General features: G+C 48.9%; 1 protein-coding gene across 5 annotated transcripts in view; it reads right to left on the reverse strand.

The window, feature by feature from the left end:
* Positions 1 to 27,593, reverse strand: part of MYCBP2 (MYC binding protein 2) — a 1,909,483-nt gene that overhangs the window by 1,017,080 nt on the left and 864,810 nt on the right. For 4 of the 5 annotated variants that reach the window (XM_078657470.1, XM_078657471.1, XM_078657472.1 and 1 more), the window contains 2 exons: positions 10,161 to 10,248; positions 1,027 to 1,079 (listed from right to left, as the gene is read on the reverse strand). In XM_078657470.1, the coding sequence (XP_078513596.1) occupies positions 1,027 to 1,079; positions 10,161 to 10,248 (141 nt within the window). The remainder of the gene's footprint in view (positions 1 to 1,026; positions 1,080 to 10,160; positions 10,249 to 27,593) is intronic. The other variant, XM_078657469.1, reaches the window with a different exon arrangement.

The raw sequence follows: 27,593 nt of genomic DNA on the forward strand, positions 1-27,593 counted from the left end.
TTCGTAGGAAAGTTTGTGTAAAAAAGACTCATCTGAGTCAAAACCTTTCAACTTTATCTGTCTGAATAAAAAAATCCCCCAAATATCACAGAAGCATACCAGACTCTGGAGTTGCTCGCATTCCTTCCTGGCTACAAGTTAAGGATGCAAAAAAAATTATAAAAACATAAGGACACATTTTTCATTAAATCACACAGCACAGCACACCTTGCTGTTCTGCACCATAGGGAAAGGGCAGAGTATTTACATTGTATGGCACATTCCTTCCTTTCCCCTGCGTTGGGGCAAAATGTTCTGCCTGGTGCCAAAGCAAGCACCCTTACAAGGGTGCAGGCGTTGTATGCAGGATTGTTTTGTGCAGGAAGGGACTTCGTCCTTCACAAATAACAATCCCGAGAGGCATTTTCCTCTTTCTATTTGATCTGCAGAAAGAGTAAGTAAGAAGGATAAATAAACATATGTCTCCTCGTTGCGTCTCACCTGGAGAGGCATAGCAGTTTTGGTGGATTTCAATATGTACCACTTATGGTAAATCTGGGAATGCGTAAAAATCCATCGGATGTGCGGGAATACCCATGGAACGCCTCCCTGGGGCAGTTACGCAATGCAGCGATTTGCGCTGCGCCGTTTTATTCTGGATTTATCAAGCTGCTCGGGCCACGCAAGGCGGCCTTGCTTGACTAGAAAAATCACATCTCAAGGATTGAATTACATTTGCACACCCTTGAGAGGTGCAAAAACAATGCAATCCTGGACAATTATGGCCTATAATGTAAAGGTACTCCTGATGTACTTGCCTCGAAGTAATGACTCCAGATTCATTTAACTACAATGGTAATGATGGATATTCATCGGCAGACCACAACCTCGACTTTCTGCAAGGCCTGCTTAGACTTCCTTCCATTTATATTAAATAAAATTAGGTACCATTAGTTACACCTGTTGTTTACAGTGCTTAGAAAAGGCATAAGTGAGGTACAAAGCGCAATACGAAGAGCAAGTTATATTACTAAGAATGGGTTATACCTGCAATGCTGCCTCTTCAACAATCTCCAGATCCTCATCAAGTTCATTGCCTGCTGCAAAAAGAAATCGATGTTAAGAAGCATCTCGACCATTTTAGTGTTTTAAATGCAGCCTGCGATGCACAATGCCCATGCTACCACAACAAACAGCACAGTAGGCACAAGCAAAAAATAACACTAATTTTATCAGTTTCAATTGTTTCATTCATGTGGCAGAGCAATAAAATAGCCTCCATATTATTAGGTAATAAGTATCAAGTGCAATGTCATTTTTACACGTTATGTACGAGGCTGCCTGATTAATTCTGCCAAAAGGGTTAAAAGATATTAAGTGTTAGAGGTATGAGGTGCAAATCTATGCAGCACAAAACTGTGCAAAATATGTAGACTAAACCGTGAAATGTTAAACAATGAAAGCATATGAAGGAAAAGTAAGATGAGGAGTAGAAGAGGCTGGGTGGTGGGCGCTTGTGTGCCTAAAGAACAAATTACTTACCTTCGGTAATGATGTATCTGTAAGAGACATATGTAGTTATAGATTCCTTACCAGTAGACTTACCCCCAGGCGTCAGACTGGATCCAGAGAATTATTTTTGTAGCAGTATCCCTGCGCGTCTGCAGGTGGGGTCAGTCAACTCCACGCCCGTCGTCGTGGTCGCCGGCATGACGTTGCGATGTCTAATTAGACGCTGCCCCTGCGTGCTGACGTCAGTTCTGACACTACTTTCCATGCCAGAAGCGCAGAGCCATGCAACATGCTGACCACTGGTGCACATAACTAGGGACCTAGAAAGGAGTTCCTATCCCTAGAAGTCAGTTGGAAAAACGGGGAGGAAGGGTGGGGCGATAAGGAATCTATAACTACATATGTCTCTAACAGATACATCGCTCCCGAAGGTAAGTAACTTGTTCATCTGAAAGAGACTGAAGTTATAGATTCCTTACCTGTAGAATAGATACCCCAGCAATGCCAACCCCAGCGGTGGGTCTGTAAACTAAGTTCACACCAGGAAGTCCTGGAAAACAGAATGCCCAAAAAAGCAGTCCCTCCGGACTTGGTTGTTCAGGCAGTAATGTTTTGTGAACATGTGCAGATATACCCATGTGGCCGCCTGGGATATATCAATCAGCGGCACTTCACATCCCAAAGCAGTAGTGACTTCCGTCGCCCTAGTAGAGTAGCGTGTAGTCCTACTTGAGGGTCCTTTTTCGCCAAATAGCAGCAGATTTTGATGCATAGGACAATCCATCAAGAAATGGTACGTTTGTGTTTGGTCCGACCTTTCTTAGCACCCACATAACCCACGGAGAGTTGATCGCCCACCTGGGAATCTTTGGTGCAGTCAAGGTAGAAGGACAGTGCACGTTTTGGGCCCAGCCAGTGGAGTCTCTCCTACTCTTTGGCAAGGTGTGGAGGCAGGAAGGAGGTGGGCAACATGATGGTCTGACATATGTGGAAAGAGTTAAATACTTTTGGCAGAAAAGAGGGCCTAGTACGAAGGGTCACTTTGTCTGGATGCAGCAAGAAAGGGAGGTTTGGAAGACAGGGCTTGAAGCTCACTCATCCTCAGAGCAGAGGTGATGGGAGGAAGGAAAGCAGTCTCTAAAGTAAGAAGACGTAGAGGACAATTATGCAGTGGCTCAAAGGAGCGCACACCAGATCAGTAAGGACACGATTTAAGTCCCAATGGGGCATTATGAAAGAAGGAGGAAAGAGATGAGTAATACCATTCAAAAATCTGTTTACAATACGGGACTTGAAAAGAGAAGGATGATTAGGAAGGCCAAGAAAGGCTGAAATGACCAAAAGATAACCTTTAAGACTGCCCAGAGCAGAGCCCTGCTGGGCCAAAGTAAAAATGAAAAGGAGAACCTCAAGGAGGGGCAGAAACTGGATCCACAGCCTTTGCTGTGCACCATGCTACAAATTTGTTCCATCAACAGGCGTACATCATTTTAGTGGAGGGAAACCTGGGTCTAAAGATGACGTTACAGACTTTGGGAGGAAGGTCAAAAGCTGTCAACCATCGCCGCTCTATCTCCACGGAAGGAGGTGGAGGCTGGACAGGTTCGGCTGGAGGACTGTCCCCTGCTGCTGCAACAGAAGATCCTGCCGAAGAAGCAGTCTGATCAGAGAATTGATGGCCATGCTCAAGAGCTCGGGGTACCAGACTCTTTGCGGCCAGTCTGGAGCCACAAGAATTACTTGAGCCCGGTCGCGCCTAATCTTCATTAGCACACTGGGTAGAAGTGGTACCGGCAAAAAGGCGTATATTAGACCGCTACTCCACTCGTGATGAAATGCGTCGCCTAGCGAGTTCCACCTTGGAAATTCCAATGTGCAGAACTGCTGACATTGCGCACTCTCTTCGGTGGCGAACAGATCTAACCAAGGCTCTCCCCGATGCTGAAAGAGACCTTGCAGGAGGCCATGAGGCACAGCACCCTCAGGGTAATTCTGACCGAAACCCGCGATAGAGGCTGAAAGTGTGTGTGTAAAGGTACAGGGCCTCTAAGGGTGTCACAATAAGTGCTGCAGCCCTTAGGGGCCTTCCCTGGCAACAGTGCCCTTGGTACCTTTTATAAGGGACTGACTTGTGGCCAAAGAGTGCCAATTGGGTTTGGTCTTCAGTGCAGTTTAGGGAAAGAACATAGGCCCTAGGTACCTGTTCGGCAGCAACCGAGGGCACATTCAGTCAAAGTATATCAGTAGTTTAGCAAAAAGTGGGGGGCAGCCATGCAAAAAGAGGGCATTTTCTAACACAGTTGTCCTGATCATTGTTTCTGGGAACGATGGCCTCAACCACAAAAGCCTGCTGGGCTGATGGAGAAGACTGGTGTCCACGGAATGGAAAACCCTGATCATTGCCACGGAAAGGGTGAAATTGCTGGTGGAATTGTGTTTTGGGTACAGAAAGGCCAAAGGAATGTGCCGCGTCTCTGCTCTCCTTGAACCATTTCAGGGCTAATTTTTCAACAAAAACTTGAGTATCGTCAAACAGCATGTCCAGTGGCTATCCCCAGAGAAGCCCACTGACCATCTAGGCATGACACTGAAGAGCCAAAATAGTGGCCATCTCTCGACCTTAACATTTGGTTGTGTTCAAACCCTAACATTTGGCCCATTTTGCAACATGGAAACCATCCTGAATGACCTGTGTAAGGGACACCCAAAGGTCTTCTGGGACAGTAGGTAAAACGAATGCCCCTGTATTCTAAAGGGCTTGAGAGTAGTCCGCTTCATCAATCTCAAGGAGGAAAAAACTGTTTTCCAAATGTCTATTTATTTAGATTCATTATCAGGTGAAGTGGAATCAAAAGTGTTGGAGTTTACTCTGCTTGTGAATGCCTGTGTCACCAAGCTTTCTTGGGCGAGATGTTGAGTAAGAAAGAAAAGGTTACCGAGTGTGGGATGAGCAACCGGCTTATTAGCAGGCAGAGCTGAGCATGGTTTTGACCATTTGCTCAAAAGGGTATCTGTAAGGGCTTCATTAAATGGTAGCAAGGGTTCTGTCGGGGCCTGATCTGATTGGAGAACCTCAGTGACCAACATAGTGGGTAGACCCCAGTCTAAAACTTCTGACACTCTTCTCAAAACTGTAGAGGAGGCACTTTCTCCGTAGCAGGACCAAGACAAGACACAAGGCCAGTATCTAGGGCAGTACCCAGACCACTGGCATTTTGAAGTGCTACATACCACTTTCCCTCATTATTTTGGGGAACATAGTAATAATTGCCATTGTTCAATTCACTGACAAAGACTGTGTAAAGTTTTAGCCATACCAAGTGGTAAGGGTAAAGTATTGGAATCTGAAGGATTGCCCATCGGTTGTGTTCCAGTCATAGCTGGGCGCGCTCTCGGTCAAGGTCGTGACGGAATCTGCTCATAGTCAGATGGCATCCTCCTTCAGCGTAGAAACCGGTGGGAGGCAAAGGAAACCAGAATTAAGGATGATTCTGTGACTGGAGTAAGCACTAAACCCAATACAGGTGCAAGGGGCACAGAGGGCACAACCAGCTGTGGAAGTTTGACTAGATGACCCTGGGGATATTTGGAAGCCAAAACCATGCCAGAGGGAGCCAGTAAAGTGCTGAAAATTATCAGCATAGCCTCTCATAAGGTTTCTATTTTCTGGACTTGGAAATTTGGGGTGCACCAGGACCAGACTCAGAATCGTCTCTAATGGAGATTGGGAGAGAGTCACCCTCACATACTTTTTGGAGTTTGAGAGTTGCGGGAGGGGGCAGACTGCTGCTTTGACATCCTATGCTGATGATCTACCCCCGGAATTACTTCAGAAACAGGAATGGGAATTTCAGTTAAACTTCGACAAGTTGCATTACGAGTCTTCTTGTGTTTTGCTTCACAAAGTTTGGCCTCAGTGTCCTGTATGGCTTTCAGGTTCATGTGGAGTTACAGACCCTGGTGTTGTGCCCTACCCCACAGACCATAAGCATACTTTGCCACAGATAACTTATTGCTTCAGTCCCTACACAGTTTGAAACCTGTCGGCTTAGTGGGTGACACTGTCCCTTGCACACTGGAAAATGGAGAGCACCAGATTTTTGTCAGCAGGCATGGACAGAAACTGACATCAGCGAGAATGGGCGGCTCTTATATGCGTCTCCACTCACGGAGCAGAACTACGTCAGCGAGGAGTCAGATGATACCACCGACCAACACGTAAGAGTACTGCTTTAATCTTTCCGGAACAAGTCTGATGCCTGGGGAATATTCATATGGTGTGAAATCTGCGGTTAAAAGTATCCTTCAGAAGGCAGAATAACCAAGCACCAGCCTACATTTTCTGCGTACTACACAATTAACAACAGGAGATGAGGTTGGTTTCTCACAAGCTGCAAGAATGGGCTCAGCTGGTACTTCATTTAGGTGAGTAAGGGTTTAGAAGTGTGAGAACTTGGATGCAATACCTCTAACAACCTACCAGATTTGGTATCTGTGGAAGGAAAAGGAAGTTCAAGGACCTTAGCTGCCTTCATATTTTGCAATATGAGGTAACTGCCAGAGATAAGAGGTCTGCAGAGAGTATATTTTCGACTTGATGAAGTATCAAAACCACAAGCATCTGTGAGTTTGGTTTAGTCAGGGTCCATAGGCCCAGAGTGATCATCATCAGTACGGAGTCAACAAAACTTGACCTTCTTCCAAGAAGTGTTGAGCATCTCACCTAGATCTATGCACAGGAGCACAGAGCTCCATTAGAGGCTAAGGGTCAAGGCATGGCCTTGAGTCTTCAGTTGCTGTGTCGGTGGTGCAGCTAGTGAAGATTAATGCGGCACTGATAGAGATCAGCCGGTGTAAATAGTGGAAGGGGATGGCATTGGTGTCAGTTGTTGTTCATTACCTGAAGTGGGAACTGTAATCGGAGCCAGATTAGGAGCAGAGATATAAGGGGCAAAGGGAGCCAGATTGAAATCTTCTGAAGTTGCCTCAAAGATGAAAACCACAGAACCCATGGAGCTCGAAGGTGCTCCAGAGGGGCCTATGGCCCCGCAAAAACATCAAACTAACCGTTCCAAAACTTAACCAAAGGTTCATTTCAGGTTTCAGAAACTCTAGGTATTGCCGATAGCGTTGAGGCCTGGGTGCTGACTCCTGGCCTGGGCGCACGCAGTCAGTGGATTGGCGCTGGGTCCAGAGGAGCTGCAGGCGCCAGATCCATTGAAAGGAGATGGATGAGTTTCAGCTCTGATGAGCAGCTCTGAGGCACTGGAGAACTCCATGGTTACCTAACGTTCGAAGAAGAATTCCGTTTGTAGTTGTGATAGCTTCTTATGTTTCTCCAGGATGACTTTGATGGCAGCTGCAACTCCGGCAACTTCATTCTGGGTCTGGATTTTCAATTGGTTCCAAGATAGTCTCAATCCCAGGCATATGGAGTTTAGCACCCCTCTCATTGGTCATGGAGTGCATGCTCCTGCAGGATCCACATGACCTGTTGTCATGGTATGACCCCCAGCACCCGAGGCCGATATGGGGGTCTGTGATGGACCTGAATGTTTGGAAGATGAAATATGTCTACTGCACCAAAAGAATTTTAACAAGGACACAAATTGTTGAGGAGGCGGCGGTCTGGACATGCGTCGATAGAGTGGAAAAAAGAAAAAGGGCATCAGGGAGTGGGTGCTTTATGACTTCAATGACTATATGATGGTGTTGGTTCCTGCACCAAGGCAGAGCAAGTGACCTCTACTGTTAGGGAGAGCTATTGAAAAGTTTCCAGATTCTGTCTAAGATAGTAAAAAGGTGTAGTAAAACAGTGCATCTTGGGAACAGGATGTTGGGGAGTTGGATACTGTGGATTGGGACACAGCCCTGATGCACCCGAGGGAAGTGGCCATTAAGTCCCGTCTACGACTTATCCAGTTCAAAATCCTGCACAGGGTCTACTATGATAGGGTACGCCTACACCGTATGGGGAGGGCCAATGACACGATGCCTCAGATGTACACAGGAGGGGGGGATTTCTTTCACATTGTTTGGCAGTGCACAGACATACAACAGTACTGGGCAGGGGTCCTGAAGGAGGTGGGCAAGGTTTTAGAGGTCACCCTACTATTAGATCCCAAATTGGTCCTCCTAGGTATTACAAATGATATTGACCTGGGTCGCCCGCTCCTGATTTTTCTTGTTCTGGCCATGGTGGTAGCTAAGAGGAATGTGGCGTGGGGGGCCCCCACCCTGCCAGGGCTCTATGAGTGGAGAAGGGGTATGGACTTATATATGGCAGCAGAGAGGGTTACATATAAGGCGAGGGGGTGCCCCAAGAAGTTTCATAGAGTGTGGGGGAAATGGCGACGATATCATGGTTTGGATGGAGGACTGTGAACCGGAGGGGGTGGGGTACCTGGTTGCTTTTGTTGGCGGGCGGTTTTAATTGGGTTTGTGATTCAACATTCTGGGATCCACGAGGAAGCGCTGTCAAGCCAGATGGAATGGATGATGAAAATGTAATTTGCTGGGTGGGGGAGCCGCAGGGTGGTGGGTGGCGTTTTATTTTTTGGTGAGATGCCAGTTATGTTTTTGTCTGATAAAGGAAAAGCAAATAAAAATATATTTTTTAAAAAGATAGTCAAAAGGTGAAGAATCTGTAGGTAGAAGTGTCCATCAGAAGTTGCACTTTCAGAAACCGTCGGAACACTTGAAGCATTAGGCTCCACAGTAATCTTATCCGTAATAGGCCAATAGTGAAGACAGAATGTGATGACCGACAGTGCTGTTATTGGAAATAATTAAAAAATAAACAGGGCTTAAAGTACAATTGTTAGGTATGTCCATATAGACTGCTGAAAAACGAATTGTCGCTATATAAAATAGAAAAAAATGAATTGTTCTAGAGCATTGCGCAAAAAGCTTGAGAGAGTCAAAAAAAGATTTGTTTGGGGCAGTTTAATATCTTAGGCTACAAACTATGGCAATGGATCAACATTTGATTCAAAATTCAAAAAATAAAACTAAGAACAATGACCGATTTCATGTAAAGTCAGAAAGGAAATTTTGATTGGTTCTGATGCCAACTTCACTACTGCATTTCTGCTCACATCACAAACGGCAGCAAATGACAAATGCCTAGTTCAAAAGGAAAAGTTCAAATGAAACCAATTATTACTCATGAAACAAATACAATCTGACTGAAATGTTCTAGTATAGACTAATGTGCAAATGTGTAACGTGTCACTAATTTGCAACATACCAAAGGGACAAGTAACCATTAATAAATTCATTAATTTTGAGTGACAAATGTCCCGCAGAGATGGAAAGGTAATGTTAACTGTTTTCATGAACACATTATTGACACAGATTTGTCCAAATCAGAGTGGGAATGGGGACCTTTCACCAACTACACACAGTATTTGGTATTTTAGGATTAATGAAGCAAGCAAGACAATATCCATTTTAACTTTTTTCAATCTATGTAGAAATATAGTGGTTGAAAGGCACTGTGGTAAAGGCTCAACTGCTGAAGATCAAACAAATCCTACACTTGAAGTGAAGCATCATTTTCTAATACTGATTAGGACCTAGAAAATCAATCAACCAAGAAACCAAATATCTAAGTGTGCTTTTACCATAAGTCTTTCAGTAAGACTGGTCAAGAAATTATTTTTAGATACATATTTAACATGTAGAATTTGAACTAATGCATGAAATGTGCTTTTTAAAAGTTGGTGTCGCTGTAGTAAACAACCCAAAGTATGCATTAGGGCTGAGGAGGGAGATATTACACTGAGCAATCACACAGTCCCTCCAACCAAAAGATTTTTGGGAAAACTTAATTCAGATATGTAGATACTCAAAGGTAACCATTCTAGCCCACTGCTCATCTTCAGCCAAACACAGCACATTCTAATGAATGATAAAAATGTATAGTGGAGGAAAAAGGTAAAGATTACTGTAGTAAACTCCAACAATAAAGCACTTAGAGCCACCTCAGTTAAAACTAACAATGAGGCGATGTGAGGTTTTAGTAATACCCTTATTCAAAAGAAAGTCATTCAAACTCCACCAATAAAAAAGTTTTCCTCTCAAAGCCTTAAACTTGACCGGTTTTCCTTTTCTCCTCCCTTCACAGAAATACTTACATGACATAGCGGATTGAAAAAAAAGAAAAAGTACATTAAGTCACAAGGACGGTTATCGCAGAATGTATGTCATAGTTACAACTTACAATGGAATTAAGAAAGACAATAAAGAAAAGACTCTTAGGAAAGCTGCAAACATTTTTTAATTTCCTTTGAGTAGAGGATGGATGCCCAGTTTAAGGAGTTATTCTGGCTCCTTTTACACCATCAGTGTTATCACTTACTGTGAGGTGTACAGCTCAAACTGTTATCTCAGGGGGCAACTGGCACCAAAGGTGATACAAGGAAACAGAAAGTTTAGGGTGAAGAACAGATTACATTGCCACACACTTTTAGTCATACCCAAGTAGTTTGTGACAAACAGGTCTCAAACTCTGAAGATAAACATACCATTATCTTCAAGGAGGTAAGTATTACGATTTAGGAGTGTCCTTTTCTTAGGAAACAGATGATTTATTGTTCATCAATGTTTCTATTTCTTAAGCAAAACACTGTGTAAAATGATTCACATTAAGATTACAAGTGTCCTACCAATGGGAAGTGCAAGATCCTTCTTCATTAATGCAGCAGCACAAACACCCCCAAGATTGGCCAATTCTTTCTCCAGCTGAATAATGCCCTGCAGAAAAAAATACACAAAACAACAATGTGAATTTAAATGAAATGCTAAGAACCCAATCATTCTGAAAATAAAAATAACCCTGTGGTGCAGAGAATAAGAGCTAAAGAGCTGGGCACTCCTTGACAACAAGTTTAATACAACAGGATATGATTTTATTCATGCAGAAAAGCCAAACATAATAGAATGCCATGCTGTAATCAGCTGGCTGCATCACAAATGGCTTCCAAAAAGACACCTGCAAACAGAAAGGTATAAACTTGCCAGCAATACTGAAAAATACACCAAGCACTATAAAGTGTAAGCTCAAAAATCGGAAAGCCATCAAGGAGACAATAAATTTCTCTTTGAATTAAAGTGTCATCATCATGGCTTTTGCAATACCACCCAGTACTACCACACTAACATCTCTGGGGGTCTGCTACTGATTGGAAAAATGGCAGGTATTTAAAGCTTCTATACAGGAAGTAACCTGTATAAACGCAAGAGAATTGTCTGCCGTCAGCACCTCACAAGCAAAGATCATTTAATAGACAAAGGGCAGGAGATACCAAGTCCTTCAAGCAGTGGTGGGTTGACATATCCTTCTCACACATGTAGAAAATAATTTCAAATTAAAAATGTATGTGTATTTAATTAAAACGAATGAGTCACAAACAATGTAAATACACTGTATGAAACACAATAAAGCTTTTTAAAGTTGACATATTTAGGCCTCAAATCCACTCATTTGTTGTAGACTGCACAATTAAGTATTATATTACTTACCCTGTAACCATCTCTTCATTGCACGCAGTGCTGAGAATTCACATGCCCTGTACATGCCTGCCATCTATTGTTGGGCTCGGACAATTGCAACTTATTTTTCTTTGAAAAAGTCTTTGTTGTCAAGAGGTCTTGGAGATTCCTACTGTGGGCGTGGATGTGCATAGGGACTGAATCCATTGGTAGATTGTTTTAAAGCCAACAGGTGAGACTGGGTAAGGAGTAATGAGTATAAAAGAATAGCAACTATGCATGAAGGAATAAAATCATGTAAAGTGGAAAATATCTGTAACACTGGCTTCCGGGGAGGAGAATGGACGCATGTAAATCTACAGCATTATAGATGCTTACAGGGTAATTAAAATAATCCATCCGTAGCATGTGCGGCTGTAGATACATATGCTTAGCATCCACTGTAAAGCAGTACTCCCTTAAGCAGTGGCTAGCCAGTGGATGGTGCAGAGATCTGAAAAAAGATCCAAAGGACAGTTTGACCAACTCTAGCTAGCTGCCTTGCAAGAATGTCAAAACAATGATGCTTTGTCAATGTGTGTGAAGTGAACCATGTAGCAGCTTTACAAATTTCAGCTATAGGTATAGTTCCTCAAAAAGAAAACAATAGCGCCCTGTTTACAGGTGGAGTGTGGTGTGGGGCAGGAAGGTAGGTTTCATTTAGCTTTATTGTAACAGGTTTGGGTGCATTCAACAATCCACTTGACAATTTCTAACTTACTTTCGGTAACAATGCATCTGGTAGAGACACAGTCTAGCAGCAGATTTCTTAACTTAGAATATCCCCAGACATCAGACTGGATCCGGAACACTTTCCGCAGCATAACCTCTGCGCGCCGGGGGCGGCGCCGCATGGCTCCACCCTGACGTCGTCCACGGACGTGACATCAGAGGAGCCATATATGCCCCTCCCGGCGCGCTGACATCCGATTTTGTCGGAGAAACTTTTCCGCGCCACAACGCGGAGCCACCACCAAAAACTGTGAGAATATGGGAGCAGTGTGGCAGAAATGAAGAAAAAGAGAATCATAAAGGACAGTGCTAGGCACTGTATCCTGAAAACTCGTAAAAGGAAAGAGCAGAGCACCGCTCTGAGAAGCAACCCCACAAATGCGAAGGCCAAACCACCTGTAGATGAAGATGTGAAAAAACAGCATGGCAGACAACAAAAAGCCTGCAACTATACTGTATAACCGGGAAGGACAACAAGTCCAGAACATAGGATCAAGGACAATTTCACCACAAAACGTCACCAGAAAGAGACGTCATAACCCTAATAAAAGACCGATAGAATGTGACGGAGCCCATAGACTGGGTGGGAAAGGACACATGAGCATACTGCCATATCACATGAACAGGCGGAGTAGAGCAATGGAAACAGAATGAACATTTTGTGCCGGAGTGAAGTAAAATATCACCCTGTAGAAAGGTCAAGCCACCTGGAGGGAGGCGAGTATAGCAAACCCAACCTGAAAAGGTCCTCGCAGAACGGGGAGGACAGGCAGGAGTTAAGGAATCTGTGGCTAGACTGTCTCTACGAGATACATCGTTACTGAAGGTAAGTAACTTGTTCATCTGATAGAGACATCTAGCCGTAGATTCCTTAACTTAGAATAGATACCAAAGCCATACCCATAGAGGAGGCGGGTCTGCGACTGAACCCCATGAAGTTCCAGAGGGAACGTTGCCGTCAACAAGGTGACGAAACACGGTGGGGATCGCAAGCCAGCGCAGCCACACCAGACCATGAAGCTCATAAAGAGCAGAAAACATGGGGAGGCAAAGGCACCACAAGCCGTCCAAGAACAGCATGAAAACCCCCTGTATGTATACTGGGTGAGAGAAAGTAAACACATACTAGATATGTAGGTGTGAAAAGGAAAGTGCATGACTTCCCAAGAAGTGGAACTGAACCTAGGGTCTGATAGATCCGCAGGATCTGGCGTGCCGAACGTCAGTAAGACCCAGAGAGATGACAACTGTTATGACAGACTCAGCGCATACCTGTGCAGTATGCACAACAGCGGAAAGAAGCACTGTTGAAACCAGCACCAGCTAAAATACGTGTGACAGCATTGGCAGGATGCCAACCCACGGCCAGAAAGTGCTGGTGGTACCAGAAACAGAAGACACACCAGTACATAGTCGGTCTGTCACAGACATGTGAAAGGGCCGACGGCAACCAGCAGAAGCGCCCAAAACAGGACTTACAGTAAGAACGATAGCCAAGCGAAGACTGTAAGGTACATAAGCATACCATGTGGACGCTAGAACCACACGACGTATAGCAAAGACCCACCTGCAGGGTAGCGTGAGCAGCCCAGATGCGAGAGATGCCATAGCAAGAAGGCAATTGGCAAAAAGGGCACCAGGCAAGCGGGACACCCATATGAGAGCTCGTAGCACAATCAGTCCGGGTCAAGGACCAAGGACACCGCATGAAGGAAAGTTGCCTGCAAGATTCCACTGTGTAAGAGCACAGCTGATATTCAATAAGAAGAAAGATCCTAAAAAATGAAGCGTAACACAATAATAGACTAGGGCACGCGAAAAGTACCAACAGAAATGTGGAAGCAGAACTGGACAGGATAATGTCCAGGCCCGTAAGCGACATCGGCCCCTCCCCCGGGATGAGCAACGGTCCCACGCAAGACAGAGGAGGAGATGGAGCTAGGCACGATAGTGGAAACAGTCAGGACCAGCCTAAAGGTCCGGGGACCCAAGAAGCGAGTATCCTGCAGAGAACACTCCCCTGGGGAGTGGTACAGTATGAACCCAAAGCAGAAGTGTGCAAAACACCTGTGCGGAAGCAGCAGGGAATGTGGAGAAACTGCTTTTGGGAAAGTGACCAGAAAACAAGGCCACAAGGCAATGTACAGCAGAGACAGATATGGTAAATCCGTGACCTTGAAAGACAAGCCCAGTAAGGGCTGACCATAGAAGCAATAACGCAAACACCATATGATAGCAGACATACCAGGGAGCATCCAAGTTTGCGCCAATAGTAATAAGCGTACCGCACTGCGGCTTTTGTCCCTGGCGCAAAGCGAGGACAGGGCGGCAGCTGTGAAAGAACTGCGCCTGAACTGAAGGGAACAAGGGCCCGAGAGACCTTAGCCGTCAAAAGAAGAGCAGCCATCATAGACAAGAGGATCACTGCAACACCGAAAATATATAAAGACCTCGTCAAGGTAGGCGAGGTAGAGGCCGCACGGCAAGGAACCCATTCCTAGGCCTAGAAGCACCACAGATATCGAGTGAATTGCAACCGAAGTGCAATAGCGCGATGCCAACGTGAGGTTCGCAGCAGAAAAATAGGACAGCCATACCCCCAGAAGGATGTCCGTGAGGAAGACTCCATAGGAGCGTACCAAGGTTAAGGCAGTCACCCAATAGCCAGCAAATACCCCACATAGGGTAAGTCTCAACCCCTGCGAGGGGGGTCCTCTTGGGCAAAACACATTCAGAGGAATGAAAGGATGACAGAACCAGCCATCCGGCTGTACCCAACGAATACTGAAATGGTGGAACAAACGCTTACACTATCCAGGCACTATGCAAGTACACAGGTTTGTTTTATTTTTTGGGAGAAATCAAACCAACAACGTAAAATCGCCTATGTAGAAGATAAACATAAGGCAGATAGTCGTGCCGCAAGATTTACAGTAGCCCAGACAAGAGGCAGGAGACCGCCGAATCTGCGTGGCAGTCAAAAAGGTCCACGCAATTGAATGGCAGATCTATACGAGCATCCCGAACATTGTCTGGGAAACAACTGTCACGCAGTCATGCATGGCAGCGCAAAGCCACAGACCGAGCAAGAGCCCGCCTCACCGAGTCAGTTGCGTCAAGGGAAGAGCGGAGGGAAAATTACGCCATTCCCCTGCCATCATGCAGAAGGTGAAGTAACACTACCCACTGCCCTTATGGAATAGAAGGAATAAGGTTCTCAATCAAGTCCCAAAGGGCAGAGGATGCGCATGTGAACACGAAAGCCGTATTTAATGCATTGAATGCCAGCACTGGCAGAGGCGAAAAGCTAGCGACCACACGTGTCCAACCACCTAGACTCCCTGGTGGGAGGTAACAGTGGCAAGGTGGAGGAAGACTGAGTCAAAAGCGCCTGAACAACTAGGCCCTGAGCTCCAGGGTGAAGGGACAGGCAGAGTGGATCCTACGGGGCAGGACGGTGTCGACAAGCAATGGCCTGATCAACAGGGTCACCAGAGGAAGGCCTCGCCCATGTGCCAAGCATGATGTCAAAGATGCCACAAGGGGCAGCAAAGGCTCCACCTCAACCGGCTCCATGTGGAGAATATCCAGCAAAGGACCAGAAGGCAGGGAAACCACAGGGGGCTGAAAACGAAGACTAGATGTCACCCTATATGAATAGCCTGTGCGTAGGCAGCACGAGCCTCAGGTGACAATCAACCATTGGTAGGAGACGGTCGGAGACTAACCCGTCCACTAGACAGTGGAGGAGCCGGATTCTGATCGGAAGGCCACTCACCACTAGCTACATGCACCATGGACTGAAACGACCTCAGAACTGGGGAGTCCAGAGGAATGCCAAACTCTTACATAAGAGGAGGCGTTGGCGCATAGACGTCCGAGGAGTCGGGAGGAACACCAACCTCATGCAAAAGAGGAGGTGTGGACGTCGGCACTGGCATCGTGAGTCGGAGTTGTCTGGACGTGGACGTCCTCCAAAGGGGACTCGGCCTGGGCGCCGTCCGATGTCGACCCCAACGCAACATGTGAAGAGGAAATACGTCGATAGGGCGCCTCCGACGTCAGAGCAGTAAGCCACGCAGGGCTATGCGGTGACTGAAGGGGTGGGCTGGACGGGCGACTGGGAGGACCCTCTGGGCCATGTCCTGTCGGCGTTGTATCGGCTCCGGAACCGGAGTCGATGCACACAGCTGGTGCCGAGGACGAATCCGCCGGCGAGGACCAGACATTAGTGCCTTCCACCTCTATGGGACACGAAGGCGCACCAGGGAGAGGGGGTGGCCCAAAGTAGGAGTGGAGTGCTTTGGAATAAGCCTCCATTAGGGCCCACGTTGCTCAGACACCCGGGAAGGGAGGGTATGGAGGAGGCGACCGCTGGATGCCCATGCCTGGCAGGGAGCGAGAGGAACGGGCACCAGCATAATCAAAAATAGGGATAGCCTTCACAAATTCTTTTTGTAGGTTCTTTAAAATCAGAGGAAACAATCCGCTTGCTTGGTGAGAAGTGGAAGCTAAATAGTTTGGCTGCCCTCTCCATTAAATGATGTAAGCCACAAATGTCCTCTGGCGGAGAGTCTACTGGTGAAGCAGTCTGTGGGGATGGAGTGGGGATGAGATCGTCGTCCCACTCATTGGGATCGGATGTATTGTCGCACAAGTTACTTACCTTCGGTAATAATATATCTGTAAGAAACAGTAGTTCGTGTTAGATTCCTTACCTTAGAATATCCCCAGGCGTCAGACTGGATCCGGAAAGTTTTGCGTAGCAGTACCCTTGCGTGTCGGTAGGCGTCGTCCGCGGCTCCACGTCCGTCGTCGTTGGCGCCGTGATGGTGACAGAGTACTTAGACGCCGCCCTCGCGCGCTGACGTCAGATCTTATACATAGCTTTTCCGTGCCAGAAACACAGAGCCATGATAAAAACCGACACTGGTGCCATGAAACTAGGGCCCTCAAAGGAATTACCTTAACCCTAGATATTGGTTCGTAGAACGAGGAGGATGGGTGGGGCGGTAAGGAATCTAACACTAACTACTGTTTCTTACAGATATATTGTTACCGAAGGGAAGTAACTTGTGCATCTGAAAGAAACAGGTTAGTGTTAGATTCCTTACCTTAGAATAGATACCCCAGCAATACCAACCCCGGTGGTGGGTCTGCAAACCAAGATCACACCAGAAAGTCCTGGAGCACAGAACGGCCAAAGAAGCCATCTCTCCGGACTTGGCTGTCCAGGCAGTAGTGTCTAGCGGACGTGTGCAGCAAGGCCCACGTAGCTGCCTGACAGATGTCCTGCAAGAGGACTCCCCGACCCAGGGCAGTAGTAGCCACCGTGGCCCGAGTCGAGTGGGCACGCAGCCCCACCGGAGGCTCCTTCTTTGCCAGAGAATAACAGGCTTAATGTACAAAACGAACCATCGAGAAATGGTGTGTTTGTGCACTGCCCGTCCCTTTTTAGCGCCCACGTAACCAACAAGGAGCTGGTCGTCCACCCGGAACTGGCGTGAGGTCCAAATAAAATGAGAGCGCACGTCTTGGGTCCAGACGGTGGAGCCTCTCTTCCTCTTTTGAGGGATGCGGAGGCGGAAAGGAGATGGGCAAGGTGATGGACTGCCCGATGTGGAAGGCTGTAACAACCTTGGGCAGGAAAGAGGGACGTGTTTTTAAGACAACTTTGTCCGCATGGACAGAAAGGAAAGGAGACTTAGAAGAAAGAGCCTGGAGCTTGCTCACCCTCCTAGCAGAGGTGATGGCAACCAGGAATGCAGTCTTAAGAGTAAGAAGACGGAGAGGACAATTGTGAAGTGGCTCAAAGGGAGCGCACATCAAATAAGTTAGAACAAGGTTCAAGTCCCACTGAGGCATCACGAAAGGAACAGGAGGAAACATGTGAGTGATGCCCTTCAAGAATCTATCTACAACAGGGGACTTGAAAAGAGAAGGTGGATCAGGAAGCCATAAGAAAGCTGAAATGGCAGAGAGGTAGCCTTTGATAGTGCCCAGAGCAGAGCCCTGCTGGGCAAGTGAAAGAAGAAAGAGGAGAACCTCTGAAAGAGGGGCAGAAAAGGGATCCACAGCCTTTGCTGTGCACCATGCCACAAATCTGTTCCATCTGCAGGCGTATACCGTTTTTGTGGAGGGACGCCTGGCAGCCAGAATGACATCACAGACTTTAGGAGACAAGTCAAATGGCCTCAACTGCCGCCGCTCAATCTCCAAGCATGGAGGTGGAGGCTGGACAGGTTCGGCTGGAGGACCATCCCCTGTTGCTGCGACAGAAGGTCCTCCTGAAGAGGCAAACGAATCGGGGGATCGACTGAGATGCTGAGTAGCTCGGTATATCAGTATCTTCGTGCCCAGTCCGTAGCCACAAGGATGACTTGGGCCCGGTCGCGCCTGATCTTCTTCAGCACTCTGGGCAGAAGTGGTATAGGCGGAAAGGCGTACAACAGACCGCAACTCCACTCGCGATGAAAAGCATCGCCGAGCGAGTGCCGCCTTGGAAATTCCAACACGCAGAACTGATGACATTGCGCGTTCTCTTCTGTGGCGAATAGAACTAACAAAGGCTCTCCACACTGCCGAAAGAGACCTTGCCCCATGTCCGAGTTCAGACGCCATTCGTGATCAATCATGCACCGACGGCTGAGTTTGTCCACCCTGGCGTTCAGTGAACCTGCCAGGTGTTGAACCACCAGGGCGACGCCCTGGTGTTCCAGCCATTGCCAGAGGCGCAGAGCCTCCTGGCAGAGGGTCCACGACCCTACCCCGCCCTGTTTGTTGCAGTACCACATGGCAGTGGTGTTGTCCGTGAACACCTGCATCACACTTCCCCGGACAGAGGGAAGGAATGCCTTCAGTGCATGCCGGATCGCCTGCAGCTCCAGAAGACTGATGTGGAGCCGGGACTCCGCCGGATACCAGAGGCCTCTGATCTCCGCCTCTCCCATGTAGCCCCCACAAGTCCAGAAGGGACGCATCCGTCACAACTACGTGCTCTGGTTGGGGTAGGAAGAGGGATCTGCTGCTGACCCAATCGCGGTCCGTGAGCCACCACTGCAACTGTCTCGCAGTGCCCTCCGAGATCAGGACATGGTCGGACAGGTTGACCCGATGCTGGACCCACAGAAACTTCAGGTCCCACTCGAGCCCGCATCCGCCACCTGGCGTGATGCACCAGAAGGATGCATGAGGCCATCAGCCCCAGAATCCGCAGAGTCAACCTGATCGAGACCTGGGATAAAGGCTGAAAGATCGGAATCAGAGCCTGAATATCCAGAACCCGCTGTTCGGGAGGATAAACCCGAAACTGCGCCGAATCCAGAACCGCTCCGATGAAGAGGAGCTTTTGAGAGGGACACAGGTGCAACTTCAGCACATTGATGGAAAACCCCAGCAAGTGCAGGAGGTCGGCCGTAGTCTGAAGGTGGCTAACGACTGTCTGGGGCGAGCCCGCCTTCAACAACCAGTCGTCGAGATAGGGGAAGACTGACACCCGTAATCTGCGCAGATGAGCTACCACCACCGACATCACCTTCGTGAACATCCTTGGGGCACCAGTAAGGCCAAAAGGGACCATGGTGAACTGAAAGTGCTCGTGGCCTACCGTGAATCGCAGGTAACGCCGGTGGGCCGCAGGACGGGGATGTGGAAACAAGCGTCCTGCAAGTCCAACGCTACCATCCAGTCTCCGGGGTCCAGGGCAGCTAAGACCTGAGCCAAGGTCAGCATCTTGAACTTCTCCTTCCGGAGGAAGCCGTTGACCTTCCGCAGGTCCAAGTTAGGGAGTAGGCCCCCTTTGCCCTTCTTGGGAACCAGAAAGTAGTGAGAATAGCAACCACACCCTACTTCTGGCCCAGGAACGTGCTCGATGGCCCCCTTGGCCAAGAGGGCGATACTTCCTCCTGCATAAGTTGCAAGTGATCCCCCGACACGCAGTGGTACTGCGGTGGCATGGCTGGAGGGGTCCCCTCGAAGGGGAGGGAGTAGCCCATTCGGACGTTTGCAGCACCCACCCGTCCGAAGTGATGTTGCGCCAGTGGAGGAGGTGATGGCGGACCCTGCCCCCCACTGGCGTCAAATGGGCCTGAAATCTCGGACTAGGAGGGCTTTGAGGCGGATGCTGCGGGGGTGGATGTGGGCTGACCTCGCAGTTGTCCCCTGGCACCGCCACGGCGGTTACCACGTCCGCCGCCGCGCTGGATGTTAGACTGCGGCCCGTGGCTGGCAGGACGTGAAGTATCGCCTCTTCCTTGGCCACGAAATTAGCGAAAGGCAGAAAATGGCTGACGTTGGCACGACAGGCCCAAGGACTTGGCCGTAGGCCTGGAGTCCTTTAAGCGTTCAAGCGCATGATCTGCCTTGCCACCAGAGAGGTGGCTGACATCGAACGGCATGTCCATGAGGGTGTTCTGGACATCAGCCGAGAATCGGTGGACCTCTGCCAGGCGTGGCGGCGTACCGCCACCGCCGTTGACATCGCCCTGCCCAGTGAGTCCGTGGTATCCAGCCCACATCAAATGGAATACCGCGCTGCGTCTCTTCCCTCCGCAAGGGCTTGAGCGAGCTTTGCCCCGGGCCCCCTCCGGGCACTCCGGCAGCATGGTCGCAACCGTATCCCACAGAGAGTGGGTGTAACGGCCCAAAAGGCAAGCGGTGTTGACTGACCGCAACCCCAAACTGAGGGAGGAGAACAGTTTCTTGCCAAACTGTTCATACCTTTTGGATTCCCGATCTGGAGGTGCAGTCGGGAATGTAGACTGGGAAGTAGAGGCCTGGATAACCAGGCTCTCGGGTGTGGGGTGGGTGGACCATGATAAGTTGCTATCCGCAAAATAATGATCGCGCTTCCTGGACGATCAATAGCCCGAAACTTGCTGTTTCGGGCTATGGATCGTCCAGGAAGCGCGATCATTATTTTGCGGATAGCAACTTATCATGGTTGCGAAAATGAACACTTTATAAGTAGCGGTTGGTCGTTTATGTACGAATCCGGACCTTTATGTTACATAGGATCCATACCTAGAGCCCGTTTTTCACTTGTTAAGCCACATCCTCGTATTTTGATTGATGCTGCGGTCGTGTTATATTTGGAATTATCTTGATGCTTTGTATGCAGGTCGATGACCATTATCCAATTTTAATGGTGCCCCGCCTCATATAGACTGCAGCTTGCTTCCACTAATTTGGCTAACAAACAAGATATCTCTCTACTATATTTATGCCTTGATGAAGTCTCTGCGGGGGACGAAACACGTGTTGGCGATGTACATGCTGGGAGAATCTATTTTATGAAATTTGAATATCAATAAAGAAAATATTGAAGAAACTCAAAGTGGACTTTATTTAAATTCACCTTGGAGTATTTGGATCACCCTCACCTATTGGAATATCTGTTCTGTTCTTTTTTCTACTCTCTATGACAGTTAAAGTTGTCTTGCTAAGGGCTTAATACTCAAGCCCAGATTAAAATATCTGTGACCGTTAGGAGTGCTGTAATCAGAATCTCAATTCTCAACAATTTATGTGGCGAATACTTTTTGTGTGTGCCTATAGCACCTTGAGGTAGTAGGTGCCTGGAGTTTCTTTAGCACCCATTGTGTATTCAATTTTGCTTTGCTGTCCTTAGACTTATCGTGTATTTTGTGCATGTTGAATATGCTACTTACCAGTATGCATCTGTTCTTGGCATGTAGGGCTGCTAACATTCATATCTTAGCATTAGATCGCCGCCTAGTGTTGGGCTCGGATGATTGCACATTGTTGTCCTGGAAGAGTCTTCGAAGTATCCTGAGATAGGTGGCTCCTCCCCTGGACTACAGTGCGCATGGGCATCGGCTCCATCCCCAGATTGTTTTTCGCCATTGTGGCAGAAGATGGAGTGAAAAGTGTAAAGGATGTCCATGCTAAAGAATAAATACAATAGTATATCTGCAGCTGCGACAGGCACCGGGGAGGAGGGCGGGCGATATGAATGTTAGCAGCCCTACATGCCAAGAACAGATGCATACTGGTAAGTAGCATATTCAGTTCGAGGCATGTGGGCTGCTAAATTCATATCTTAGCATAGAATACATAGCAGTCCCTCCATCAGCGGCGGTTGCCCGTGCCAGCTGCAGAAACCTGAAAAAGTGTCTTGAGAACAGCCTGTCCTACAGCTGCTTGCTGCTTGGAATGCACATCAACACAGTAGTGTTTTGTGAAGGTATGTGGTGTGACCCACGTGGCTGCTCTGCAAATATCCTCTAAAGGAATGTTTCCTAGGAAAGCCATGGATGCCCCCAGTTTGCGTGTGGAGTGCGCTCTGGGGGGTATTGTTAAAGTGCGCTTGGCTTTTTGATAACATATCTGGATGCACTTAACAATCCACCTGGCTATCCCTGCTTTGGAAATTGGGTTGCCTTTGTGTTGTGGTGCGAAGGCAACAAAGAGTTGTTTTGTCTTTCTAAAGGGTTGTGTTCTGTCTATGTAGTACATCAACGCCCTCCGTACATCTAAGGTATGGAGCATTCTTTCCGCCACCGTTTGCGGGTTTTGAAAGAATGCTGGTAAGTCAATAGTTTGGTTAAGATGAAACTGTGACACCACCTTAGGAAGGAATTTAGGGTTAGTGCGGAGCACTACCCTATTTGGGTGAATTTGAATGAACGGCTCTTGTATGGTGAGCGCTTGCAGCTCACTGACACGCCTCAGAGACGTAATAGCTATCAGAAAGGCCACTTTCCACGTAAGGAATTGGAGCTCACACGAGTGCAGTGGCTCAAATGGTGGCCCCATCAGTCTGGTGAGAACGACGTTGAGGTTCCACACCGGAGCTGGTGGTGTTCTTGGGGGAATGACTCTCTTCAGACCTTCAAGGAAGGCTTTAATGGCGGGCACTCTGAAGACTGAGAGGTGCTGCCTGTTCTGAAGATAAGCCGCTATGGCTGAGAGATGTATCCTAATGGAAGTGTACGCCAGATTGCACTTGTAGAGATGTAACAGATAGCAGATGATGTTGGGTATAGATGCATCTAGTGGGTTGATGTCATTGGACGTACAGTAGATGACAAAACGCTTCCACTTAGCAGCATAGCATGCTCTAGTAGTTGGTTTCCTCGCCTCCTTGATGATACTCATGCATTCTGGAGGTAGGTTAAGGTATCCAAACTCTAGGACTTCAGGAGCCAGATCGCCAGGTTGAGCTGATGTGGATCTGGATGCTGAATGTCTCCATGGTTCTGCGTCAAAAGACTGGGCGTGAGGCGCAGTCTTTGATGCGGCACCACTGAGAGTTCGAGGAACGTGGTGTACCAAGCCTGTCGTGCCCACGTTGGAGCAACCAGGATGAGAGTCATGGAGTGCTGCCTTAGCTTTCTTGCGACCAGCGGTATTAGAGGGGCTGGCGGAAAAGCGTATGCAAATTTGCCTGACCAGTTCATCCATATCGCATTCCCCTGCGACTGTGGGTGAGGGAACCTGGCGGCAAAGAGTCGGCATTTTGCGTTCTCCTTTGTTGCGAACAGGTCTATCTCCGGATGACCCCACTGCTGGAAGTACGGGTGGAGAACAGAAGGGTGTATCTCCCACTCGTGCATCTGATGGCTGTATCTGCTGAGCAGATCCGCCATCTGATTGTCCTTGCCCGGGAGGTGTTCTGCCATGAGGAAAATGTTCCTCTGAATGGCCCACTTCCACATGCTCTGAGCCAGATGAGACAGCTGTGGCGAGTGGGTGCCCCCCTGTTTTTGAATGTAGTACATCGCGGTCATGTTGTCCGTCCGGACTAGCACGACCTTGTTGCTCAGATGTACAATGAAGGACTTGAGCGCCATGAAGATTGCCATCAGTTCCAGATAGTTGATGTGCATCTTCTGTTGCTGCGTCGTCCATAGTCCCTGCACTGTGTAAGTGAGCACATGAGCTCCCCATCCCTGGAGAGATGCGTCCGTCGTCAGGACAATCTGTGGCACGGGCTCGTGGAACAGTCGGCCCTTGCAAAGGTTGTGTGGAGTCCACCAATGCAGAGAGTCGTATGCCCGACTGGTAACCAACACTAGGTCTGTCAATTGCCCACGAGCCTGTGTCCACTGATTCGCTAAGCACTCCTGGAGCGGGCGCATATGTAACCGTGCGTGAGGGACTATGAAGATACAGGAGGCCATCATGCCTATCAACTGCATGAACACTCTCGCTGGCAGGGAGTGTCTTGGTCGGAATCGTTGGATCAGTGACTGAATGCTGTCGATTCTGACTTGGTTTGGCTGAGCCATGGCTGTCAGGGTGTTGATCGTAGCACCCAGGAACTGCCGGACATGTGCCGGCTGAAGATGCGATTTTGGGTAATTTAGGGAGAAACCCAGATCGTGAAGAAGGTGAATTGTAGTCGACATGTCTGCGGCGCACTGTTGCTCTGACTTGGCTTGTACGAGCCAGTCGTCTAGGTAGGGGTAGACATGGATATTCTGCCTCCTGAGGTGCGCCGCCACTGTCGCTAGACACTTGGTGAACACCCTCGGGGCCGTAGTGACTCCGAAGGGTAGGACTTTGAACTGGTAGTGCCTGCCTTGAATAGTGAACCTGAGGTATTTCCTGTGTGACGGGTGTAGTGGAATGTGGAAATAAGCATCCTTGAGATCTAAGGTCGCTAAGAAGTCTCCCTGGTTTAGCAAGGGAAGAATCTGCTGCAGTGTAAGCATATGGAAATGCTCTGACAGTATGTACAGGTTGAGGGGACGTAGATCGAGAATGGGCCTGAGAGAACCGTCCTTCTTTGGAATAAGGAAGTACAGGGAATATACCCCTGTGCCTTCCTCCCCCACCGGCACGAGCTCGATTGCGCCTTTTTGCAGCATCGCCACCACTTCCTGCTGCAATAAGTGCAAGTGCTCTGCGGACATAGGCCTTTGCCTCGGTGGGATGTTGGGTGGAGTGGATTTCAGCTCTAGGCAATAACCATACTGGACTAGTTGTCGCACCCACCTGTCTGTGGTGATGTTTCTCCAGACGGGCAGGAACTGCTGCAGTCTCCCCCCGACAGGTGTTACGTGGTCGGGGGGCAGTGACAGAAAGTCACTGTTTGCTTGGAGTAGAGGTGCGGGAGCTGTTGTTTCCTCTGCCGCGACCTCTGTTGCTGTTATTCCTATAACCTCCCTTGTTCTGTTTAGTGAACGAGGATTGCGCCCCACCTTTGGAGAACTGGGATTGTTGACCCATCTGTCCTCTGGTGACTCCACGTGCACCTGAGCGACGAAAATTGCTGCCACGAAACTGTTGGGACTGCAGGGCCCCCATAGACTTAGCAGTTTCCGTGTCCTTCTTTATTTTCTCTAGGGTGGTGTCAACATCCGGACCAAACAGACTATCAGGATTGACTGGCTGATTCAGAATTGTCGTCTGAATATCCTGCTTAAACCCTGAGATGCGGAGCCACGCTTGTCTTCTCAGCATAACGCTAGTGTTGATAGCCCTAGCAGCTGTGTCCGCAGCGTCAAGTGCACACTTGATGGCTGCATTTGATATTAGCTTTCCTTCCTCAATAAGCATTTTGGTGCCTTCTTGGAACTGTGGGGGCAGGTGTTGTATAACCTGTTCTAGGGTGTCGTAGTGCGCCCTATCATAACGCGCCAGGAGCGCCTGTGTATTTGCGATGCGCCAAAAGTTTGCCGCCTGTGCAGCCACTCTTTTGCCTCCTGCCTCAAGCACTTTGGACTCCTTATCCGGGGGAGGAGCTTCACCCGTTGTCTGGGAGTTGGCACGTTTCCTGGCATTGGCAACCACAAGAGAGTCCAGTGGCAATTGTCCCCGGATGTAGACGGGGTCCGCAGGTGCAGGCCTGTACTTCTTTTCAATGCGAGGGTTAACCACTCTCGCCCTCGTAGGCTCCTTAAAAATGTCCCCAGCATGTTTGAGAACACCTTTCAGCATAGGAAGTGTCTTTACTGTCCTTTCAGATATGGCAAAGGTGTCAAAAAGGAAGTCTTCCTCAACCGGGTCGGCATGCATGTCCACATCATGATTGGCCGCCGCCCTTTCAATTAGTGCATGAAATCCTGCAGAGTCCTCAGTCGGGGATGCACGTGCATTAAAGGTCTGCGGGTCTTGGCCCACACCTTGGGTGTTCTGGTCACCAGTGTCGTCGTATGAATCTGGTTGTACATCAGGTTCATCGATAGGGAAATTGTACTGCTCATCCTCATCATATTCCTCACCCACAGAGTGTTCTGGGGAGGGAGTAGGGCTCCGTCTTGGAGGAGGCTGAATCGGTTCCGTGAGGCCTGAGGCGTCAAGGGGCACCCTCTTCTTTTTCAGTGGGATGACGTAGGGGTCCACCGGCTCAGAAGTGATCTTCCGTTTATAGAGTGTCAGCTTGCCGGTGGCAGCATCGATGAAATGCTCTGAATCGTCTTCCGATTCGAGTACACGACGTGGAAGAGGGTCAGGCAGCGAGGAACCCTGTTTCGGAGCCGATTTCGTCGAAAACGCTTTCGGCGCCTCCTTAGGTGGCAAGAGAAAGAGGAGTTTCCCAGAAGGCTTAGCCGTAGCGTCCTTTTGCGGCTGCGGTGATGGCATCGGAGCCGATGGAGCAAAGGCTTTCTCCCTGATTCTCTGCAGTGAATCCGCAATGGGGGACGGTACACTGCCAGTGGGTTTCGGCGCCGACAAGGATGCTTTGAGCGGTCCCTCGGATCCGACGTCCTCGCGGGCCTTGTGCGTTTTGGGCGCGGAAACCGTCTTCGGCACCTCCGAATCTTGAGTCCGGGGCGCAGACTTCTTGTGCGTAGCCTCTTTGGAGCCGACTTTGGCTGGCTTGGACGGCGCCGTAGTCGCTGATCCGTGCCGACCATCTTTCTTGGGGGCCCCTTCCTCGGGCGTCGGTTTCGATTTCGGAGCATCGGAATCGACAGACTTCCTCGGCTTCTGCGGAGCGGAGGTCGACGGAGCCGACGGGGCGACGGGCACCGACTTCTTCACAGGCACGGCAGCCATCTTAGGGACACTCGAGTCCTTTGGTTTCAGTTTCGATTTCGGGTCGGCCATTTTAGGTGTCGACGACCCCGATGGTTTCAGTTTCGGTTTCGAAACAGCGTGCCCAGCAAGTGAGTCCGTAGCCGGGCCCGAAGGCGGGGCTGTGGCTTGCGGCAACGGGTCCTGGGTAAGGCCAACAGGCGATCCCGTGTCCCGGTCGGTATCCTCGTAACCTTCGGGGCAGAGCTCGTCCGCTGAGCTATCCGCCGCGGCCCCATAAATCTCATCGTCGTCTCCTACCTCTTCGACGTATTCGAGGACCTGACCCGCGACTCCGTCGTCGTCTCCCGGATCCGCCTCGACCTCCGTCTGCGAAGGGGAGATTTGTAGCTGGTGACCCTGGACCTCTTCATCCTGGTCGCCGAAGATGTTCTCCGGATCTGGGGCCGCTTGCCTAGCTTCCAAGCGCACCGCGCGCCGAAGCTTGAGAGTTTTCTTGGAGCGGAACTGTGCACAGGCCTTGCACTTGCCGTCGTCGTGGTCCGGTGAAAGGCATTTGTTACACACGGGGTGTAGATCGATGTGTGGGTACTTGGACCCACAGAGCGGGCAGTATTTAAACGGGCTCCGCTCCATGTCCGTAAAGGCTTGCAGTCGTGTCGCGATGAGAAGGCCTCAAAGTTTAGAAAGCGAAGAAAACTCCGCTTATTCCGGCTCCAAGAGACGGAAGACTCGAGACCGAGCGCAGACAATACCGACGCAAGAAAATCGAGGCCTTTTGGCCGCTAAAAGATAGTTTTACTTGGTACCGACAGTAAGACGTCGAGACCACATCCGAACCCAATGGCGGAAAAAAACAATCTGGGGATGGAGCCGATGCCCATGCGCAC

This window comes from Lissotriton helveticus, chromosome 8 (genome assembly GCF_964261635.1).
Source record: "Lissotriton helveticus chromosome 8, aLisHel1.1, whole genome shotgun sequence".
Classification (NCBI taxonomy): domain Eukaryota; kingdom Metazoa; phylum Chordata; class Amphibia; order Caudata; family Salamandridae; genus Lissotriton; species Lissotriton helveticus.